This window comes from Borostomias antarcticus, assembly GCF_949987555.1.
Source record: "Borostomias antarcticus genome assembly, chromosome: 23".
NCBI lineage: Eukaryota > Metazoa > Chordata > Actinopteri > Stomiiformes > Stomiidae > Borostomias > Borostomias antarcticus.
In genome coordinates this window covers 4067481-4075752 of record NC_140256.1, presented here as the reverse complement: position 1 = coordinate 4075752, position 8272 = coordinate 4067481, and the positions used below count along the sequence as shown (strand labels likewise).

Below are 8272 nucleotides of genomic sequence, written 5' to 3'. Positions count from 1 at the left end.
CACCACAGTGGCCTAATCTAGATGAAACTACAACTATTGTTTAGAAGTCGCTTTCCATTCTGTCCTATACAAAAGGTGGTGTATGCACATAAGTGTAGTAAGTTCCTAATAATTTTCATGTGGCCAAAAATGTTTTTCATTTTGGTATTTTGTGAAAGCAGAGGTGAAGTAGATGTCTTTTTATTAACAATATTGTCAATGTCACCACTCTCGTATCGGAGAGTACAGATCCGTTTATATAATAGTTTTTTCTCTGATTTCCTGCTTGCTCCAGGTTCTACACTTGTCATTTCGGTATTGTAACAATGTCATCTTGTGGTTTCTTTGCTGTTTTTGGCCTAAAAGCTGTTGAATAAAGCAATTGAAAAATATGTTGATTTCACATGGGAGAAAAACCAGGGTAATAAAATAGTTTATTTTGTAAAATAAATAGTCAATTAAATACAAATGAAAGTGCGTATAGTGTTACGTCAGAGAATGACCCATCTTTTACCTATAAATCAATCGGAATCAAAGTACTCCTGTATGAACACATACTGTGCATTCCTTTTCAACTCCATAGCCTATGTTACTATTGGCGTTTTCAAACAGTGATTATATAAAAGAGACGGATGGAGAAAGAATTAATATACTGTACCCTGCACCAAACTATTAATAGCTTTTCAGAGTAAAACCACTTGAATATCTAATATGGCACTTCTATTCATTGTCATTATTAGAAATATTTCTATCAATAAACTATATTTTGATGATATAAAGGTTGACAAAACATGTACAACTCCTGCAGCTAAAACTGACATGCTCTGTGAAGTCAGATTTCGGTTACAAACGGCATATCAATCAGTGGAAAACCATGCAAGGGAAGTTCTATTATGCATCCTTACAGTAGATTCACATGAAGGGAAGTGCAAGGACATTCTGTCGTTACAGGTGAGCAGGACGACTGAGAAGTACTCTAACACACAGCAGGCGTGATCCCGAATGTCAGCCTGTGATGAACCCACCAATCAATGCTCCTCCTGTCCTCCAGCTCGGCTGTGGACAGTGATGGTTTGTTTGCAGTCCGGGCAGGCCTGGTGGTGACCGGTGGCCTCGGGCAGCCCTACCGCATACTCTGTGGTGGCGATCAGCAGGGTGTCCAGCGTGATCTCCGTGCACTTGGCAATGAAGCGGATGAAAGGCCGGACGTCCCCCTCGTTGGCCGTGTCCAGCGCGTTGTAGTACTCGGCCCTCTGTTCCTTACGGATGGTGATGGGCGGGTAGCGGGCTTGCATGAGTACCAGGTTCATCAGTAGCCGCGACGTGCGCCCGTTGCCGTCCACGAAAGGGTGGACGTACACCAGCTTGTAGTGGGCGAGCGCCGCGTACTCCACCGGGTGCAGCTGGAGGGCTTCCTCGGAGTTGAGCCACTGCACCAGCTCCTGCATGTAGCGCTCCAGGTCCTGAGGGTGGGGCGGGATGTGGTGGCCCACAAACACCTGACTGGTGCGCAGCCGCCCGCCCTCCACGGGGTCGGCGTATCCCAGCACGCGCCGGTGGATCTCCAGGATGTCGCTGACGGTGATGGCGCCGGCGCGGGACAGCAGCGTGGTGTTGATGTACTTCATGGCGGCGTCCACGCCGATGGCCTCGTTCTGCTCCTGCAGGCTCTTGCCGGGCACGGCGTAGCGGGTCTCGATGATGTGTCGGATCTCGGACAGAGTGAGCGTGTTGCCCTCAATGGCCACCGTGTGGTAGATGTGGTGGTAGTAGGTCTCCTCCATCACCCGTCTCAGGGCAGAGTTGCCCTTGGGAATGGACATCAGCCGGCGCACTTTGCTGTCAATGATAGCAAAGTGCCTGTGGTCGATCTCTTCAACCAGGGGAAGTGTGCGGTCCCGGCTCACCAAAGCCCTCTCGTTGCATGGCGAGATTGCTAAAGCTTTGGTGTAGAGGTGGTCGGCCTGGACCACGTCCTTATCCTCTTCCAGAATGGTCCCCAGCTCCGTCAGGGCCTCCACAAAGTCCGGGTTCATGTTGAGCGCATGAACCAGCAGCTTGTGGGCTTTCTCCCTCTTCCCCTGTTTCCTCATTTCCAATGCCTGCTGCAGCGCTGCTTTGGCCTCAAGCTGGCTCTCTGAAATCAACACAGATTCACCCACACTATATCACTGCTATTAGTATACAGGGAATACTTGCGGCAGGCTGTCGATCTCGGAAAAATCGATCTCAAATGTTTAGTGTCATTAAGATAATTCCAGACTTACCTAAATTCGGCTTGGACCTCAGAGGGAGGACATCAAGGGCCGTGAACGCGACAGTCAGGCTGGTAGATTGGACTGTGGGCCGCGGAGAGGTCCCCCAGAGCTGGCATCGCAGCAGGGAAATGCCCTTCAGCGTGGCACAGCACTGGTCTTCCACCCCCACCATGGGCAACAACAGGGCCACCAGAGAGCCCAGGAGCAAACACAGCAACGGTCCCCATCCGCCCAGGATCCGGCCGCTGGTGTAGCGCCACACCGTTAAAGCAGCCATCAGTGGTTGGATCCTCCATTCTCAAGTGACAAGTCCCCCATCTACTGCCTCTGAGCTTGCCTAGCCGAAAAACCGCTGAATGGGGGAAAAGCAAAGTTTTAGACAAGATCAATTCCTGACAACAACTGAGACCAATGTCTAGATAACTACCCGCTACTGTCAATGAATAATTGTAGGTTATTGTTGTTTCCAACAGCAGCTGTCAGTCGGGACTGACCCAGCTGGCACCAACGCAACGTTAGTCTAGCTAAGCTACAGCTACAGACACTCACCATTGTACCAAAATTGTGAAACATCCGACAACCAATTTAGGATCACCAACAAATAGTATACGAGTCTTGTATTTAGCTATTGGCTAAGGTAAATGATCTCATCTATTTCGCCGCTGGTTAATACATCTCATTTACAAAGGTTTGCCCTACTTCTGTTTCTTCCGCTATAGAAATACACATCATCAATGCCCCTGGGTAGTGTACGTATCTAGATACAATCTACCCAAAGGACTGTGAGCTGCGTTGGACCAATCAACGATCTTTCTGTCAGCGCGAGTGCCGCTCGTTCTCTGCGTACATTGGATTTAGATACATCTCTTCCAAGTCTTGACATGGCAATATACTCGAATATTATTGGTTATAAGGAGATTGGTCGCTGTTGTTAATTGGCTCAGATGTACATAGTTCTAACAGTGATCCGACTGAACTGAAGTTATTTATTTATTTAGTTTTGTATTAAAGCAATGAATTACAAATGAATTTAAAACTGTGAAAAAATTACTAAACAACACGAGTAAGATAGCCGACCGTTCTTTGGCAAATGTGGCATCAATGATACTGTAGTGTAGTGAGTGTCCATGATTAGCTACGATTCTTATGAAGTCTATGGGATTGACTCTTCGAATAGACGCTGTATTTATCATACAGTATTATCATACACCTCATATCTCATCATCTCGGAAGGAATTTAAACACAAAGTCCTGTCCTGTAATATGTTTACTGAAAACACCCTTGACTACTGAAACTCTTGCAACGAACGCCAGTGAGGCTATACAAATTGTTGTCATTATTAGGAAAAACATAAACAGGACACAATTTTAGTATTTCATATGGCAATATTGCTAATATTGGCATGCCATTTATGTCATTTTATGATTCATGTTATGTGACTGTATTTTTGTATTTGTGTCTACAAATACATTAGGGAACCCCACTCATCAAGCCCCATGAGGGTTTTTTGGGTTTCCCTGGCATGTCTTTTTATTTAAATGTTCTATGAAATGTAACATTTGTATTGTTGTTGTTGTTGTTTTAAACATGTGCCAAATAATATCAAATCAAGAGTGGTGGTGCAGTGCTGCTGCATTGAATGTTAGAATATCTTTATGAAGGCTATAACAAAGTAGGCCTACAGTAAGATCTAAACCCTCTTACTGTTGCAGAGAAGATCAAAGATGGTTGGATGTCTTATATGTGGCCAGCACTAGGAGGAGCTGATGAGAGAAATGGGCTTTGCATGCAATTGCACTACACTTGTTTATGCTCATGTTGATAGGCTAACGGCTGGAGACTTCTCTAGACCATCTGGAATGGATGCTATACATACTAAATTCACTATTAGCAGAGGGGGGTCCTCTTCTTTCAGATTAAAAGAAAAACATACTGGAAAAAAACGTAGGCCTACTGTCCAAAAAAGTGTGTATTTTTTTCTCCCTACATTTCATGTAGCCTAGATAAGTGCTCACACTTATCAATCTGCCATAGATGCACAGTACAGGAACAGCACGCTTACAGTAATTTATCGTTTTAATTTATATATAATCAGCTCATTACTAATCAGCACACAGTTCCACCTTCAAACAGAAGAGGGCAGCACTATCATATACTTTACATCTGGCACTGCAGCAGTGGCTCAGCTCAGAGTTTGTCTGCAGCACTGAGCAGTACTACATTAGACTGGCCATTCATCCTGTGTATTAATGCATCCCTGGATTTGCCAGGGATGTGATTTGTAAAGACTTGCTTTATTACTGCCAGAGGTCCTGTGGTCTCCTTGTTCTTCGTTGACTTCGTTCGTAAACATCCTGTGAATTGATCCACTGCACAAATAAACCCAAGCTCACCACTCAGTAAATTTCATTCTAGTCCTCTACACCAAAAACGTCTGGGAGTGAATAATGGCGTGGCTTGTTTTAGTAGGCCTATAGGGGAAAATAAATGTTTGTTCCTAAAATATTCCTCTCTGACTTCTTCTTCTGATTCCAAGTCTATTTCCTAAATAAGCTTCTAATCCACACATGCCTCTCTTCCCTTCTCCCTACATGAACCTGCGTAGTCCTATTGTCTCTGGAGATGATGGAGTGGGAAGACATTTTGAAAGAGCATACACTACATAATGCACATGCACACACACACACACACACACACACACACACACAGACACACACACACACACACACACACACTCTCTCTCTCTCTCTCTCTCTCTTTCTCTCTCTCTCACACACACACACACATATATACACACACACACACACACACACACACACATGTAAATTATCCCGCATAAACACAGGTACACATGCATGCACATACACACACACACGCACACACACACACGTACGCACACACGCGCACGTGCACACACACACACACACGTCCCAAAGGGCTGACACCTGCTAAAGCTGCAGCTGTCTGCACCTCTGCAGGGCCAAGGGGAAAGTATGATTTATGGTAGGTGAGATCTCTCCTCTGCAAACGCTGTTATAGCAGCCAAGTGTACTTACAGGAGGCTCTGAATCTCTCTTCCAATGAACATACAATAGATGGGGTAGAGATGTGTGTGTGTGTGTGTGTGTGTGTGTGTGTGTGTGTGTGTGTGTGTGAGAGACAGAGAGAGAGAGAGAGAGAGAGAGCACAACCCAGGAGAGAACTTTAATCAAAATAGTTCAAATGATTAACTGCTGCTGTTGGGGAATAAACTGTTAAAGCAAGAAAAACATCATCCTTTTACCCCCACAGATGCTTCATTCTGCGGATTTGTGGGCTGAATCATCCACGCTGTTGTACATGTAATTCTCCTGGCCCCAGGCCACATATATATTATTACAGGTATGCCTTGTATTATGGAGGAGCTCTCCATAATACACGATACAAGGCCTTTTATTGCCGGCTGCAGTGAGCAAAGATAAGAAAAGCCCTCCAAGTCTCATCCTTTCATGTTGGGATTCAACGCTTTCTATTTCATCTGAATAAATGTCAATGAAAGCACTGGGGTGTCTTTGCATTCTGTTCCCCAGACGGTCTATTTAGTATGGTAATGAACCCCCCTGTAGCCTACTCCCCTGCATGTTCAGGTCTGATTATCTCAGCGCAGGGCGAGAGGTAATGTTTTTGGTGGCGTGTTTGTTGTTTCAAAATGTAATTTGTTTGCAGGATTATTAAAAAACTACAAGATTGATTTTCATGAAACTCGGTGGAAGGGTGTAGCATGGGCCAATTACAGCCCATTCAATTTAGGAGTGGATCCAAATCACGGGGCGGGTCCACGAGCCGCCCAAACACGGCCGGCCATTCACCTCCATTCATTTTTTGGACCTGGTTTTCGCAATAACAGCCGGACATATTTTCATGAAACTCGGTGGAGGGGGGTGTAACATGGGCCAGTTTAGAACCCATTCAATTTTGGAGCTGATGCGAATCATAGGGTGGGTCATTGCCCAGATAGCAAGCGGATGTGTCATGATTCTGGGCCATATATGGGCCGGAACTAAGCCACAAGGGCCAGATCTGGCCTGTATATGGCCCAGATCCGCTTGCTATCTGGGTGAGCTGTTTCTTGATTTGTCATTTCACCTCCATTCATTTTTTGGACTAGGATTACGCAAAAACTACCAGACCGATTTTCATGAAAATCGAAAATCGGTGGAGTTGAGTAGCAAGGGCCATTTTAGAACCCATTAAATGTTGGAGTGGATCCGAATCTCGGGGCGGGTCCGCGCTCCGCCCAAACACATCCGGCCATATAATTTTCACTTTAATAAGTTTCTCTCAGTGAATTGGTGGATCAGTCGTCTGAGGACATACACAATTACATTTTAATAGTGTGGAGTGGAAGACAACTCGCTCAAGTGGCCTCTCCAGACACATTTTAATAGCGTTACTGGCATGCTTGACTAAAGCTACTGTCACGCCTTAGTGATAAATAATTATATAAAGGGCCTAGCAAATCAGACTCGAAGGCCAATAAAGTTTGTATGCTGGATGCCCACTGCAGAGGAATAAACGGAGATTTAGCATCGCACCATGAGCCGCAGTCTCATTAAAAGGGGAGCAGGAAGGGGAGCGTCAGCATGGTGGGTCTCCCGCCCACCAGTCCCTCTGAATCTGCTCAGCTGCTGGTGGAGACTGACATGCAGGCAGGGAGGGGCCGCCACACGGGTGGAGACAAGATCGAACCAGGACACTGTGAGGAATAGCAGGTGACGGTGTAGAGCTGTAGACCCGGCTGTGACCAAAGGGTGATTGATTTAAGTCCCTAGAGATAGAGAAGAACAAATATAGTATGTATGATTTCATCTTACTGTACATTAAATGTAAGGAAATGTTGTGAGGTATTAGTGTGTAGTAGTGAGGGCCTGAGGGCCTACATGCGTAAAAACACCCGTTTCAACACAAGATATGAAGCATCTACTTGTGGATTCACAATATGAAGGAGCTTCTGTTGTGGATTTTATCCTAAATTATATTTAGAAACAATCAGAAACTATCTTCAGCAAATGAAGCACTTTGGAGCTGCGGAGACAATCAACAAAGGCTTTATTACAAAACCAAGCCAGTCGGCAGACAAGACTGAAGAGCTGACTCGGAACACCAACATATATATACATAGTTTCCTTATCCTTAAGGAAACACCCTGTCCCAAAAGACTTCTCGTTTGTGTCCACAGTGGCCTTGAACACTTAGTTCTCACTGAGGTTTCAACTTGTAGCTGAAATAATAGTGGCAAAACCACCACAGTTGTGTTCCAACCTATCTGGCTTTCCATCCCTCCTACTCAATTCCCATAGCCCTGGTGGCCTTGTACAGAAAAGCCTGTGACCCATCATACAGTGTGTTGATTATGGTTCAGAAAACAAACAAACAAACATCTGTATTCATCACACAGTGAGACACACACACATCATACTGTGTAGGTGGCAATGCCGAAACACACTCACAAAGTGCTCCTGTCCGTCTTCGTCAGGGACGGTCAGCGTTAGCGATCTGGTCTTCTGCATGTTTTTCATACTGGGTTCTTTATGGGGGAAACCCTTGCGAACACAGGGAGAACGCACACTCTGCACAGAAAGGCCCGGAGACCTTCTTGTTGTGAGGCGACAATACTAGCACCTGAGCGATTTTGGGGTTCAGTGCCTTGCTCAAGGATACACATACAAAATAACACAATAGGGTAGTAGGATATACTAGGCAAACTGTGTATCAAAGCAGGAGCAGCTAGCGGTAAGGATTTCAGTTATTTTCTTGTTTAAAACTAGATAAGGAAATGAAAGAGGCCAATTTAAGACGAGACTGAAGGTCGTTCCATGACCAAGGGCCGACCAAGGGCCGACATCAAAGGACCTGAGGAAGAACAGTCTGCTCTGTCCTTTCCTATAGAGGGCCTCAGTGTTGTCAGTCCAGTCTAGTTTGTTGTTCAGGTGCACTCCCAGGAACCCGTATGAGTCCACCATCTCATGGATGGTGATGGGGGTTGTAGTTCCTT

General features: G+C 45.4%; 1 protein-coding gene across 1 annotated transcript; it reads right to left on the bottom strand.

The window, feature by feature from the left end:
* Window positions 1-524: 524 nt before the first annotated feature.
* Window positions 525-2924, bottom strand: ficd (FIC domain protein adenylyltransferase). Its single transcript, XM_084456742.1, has 3 exons — window positions 2787-2924; window positions 2247-2589; window positions 525-2116 (listed from the first exon to the last, which is right to left on the bottom strand). The coding sequence occupies exons 2-3, from the start codon at window positions 2512-2514 to the stop codon at window positions 1008-1010; spliced, it is 1377 nt and encodes a 458-aa protein (XP_084312868.1). The 5' UTR covers window positions 2515-2589; window positions 2787-2924; the 3' UTR covers window positions 525-1007.
* Window positions 2925-8272: the final 5348 nt, after the last annotated feature.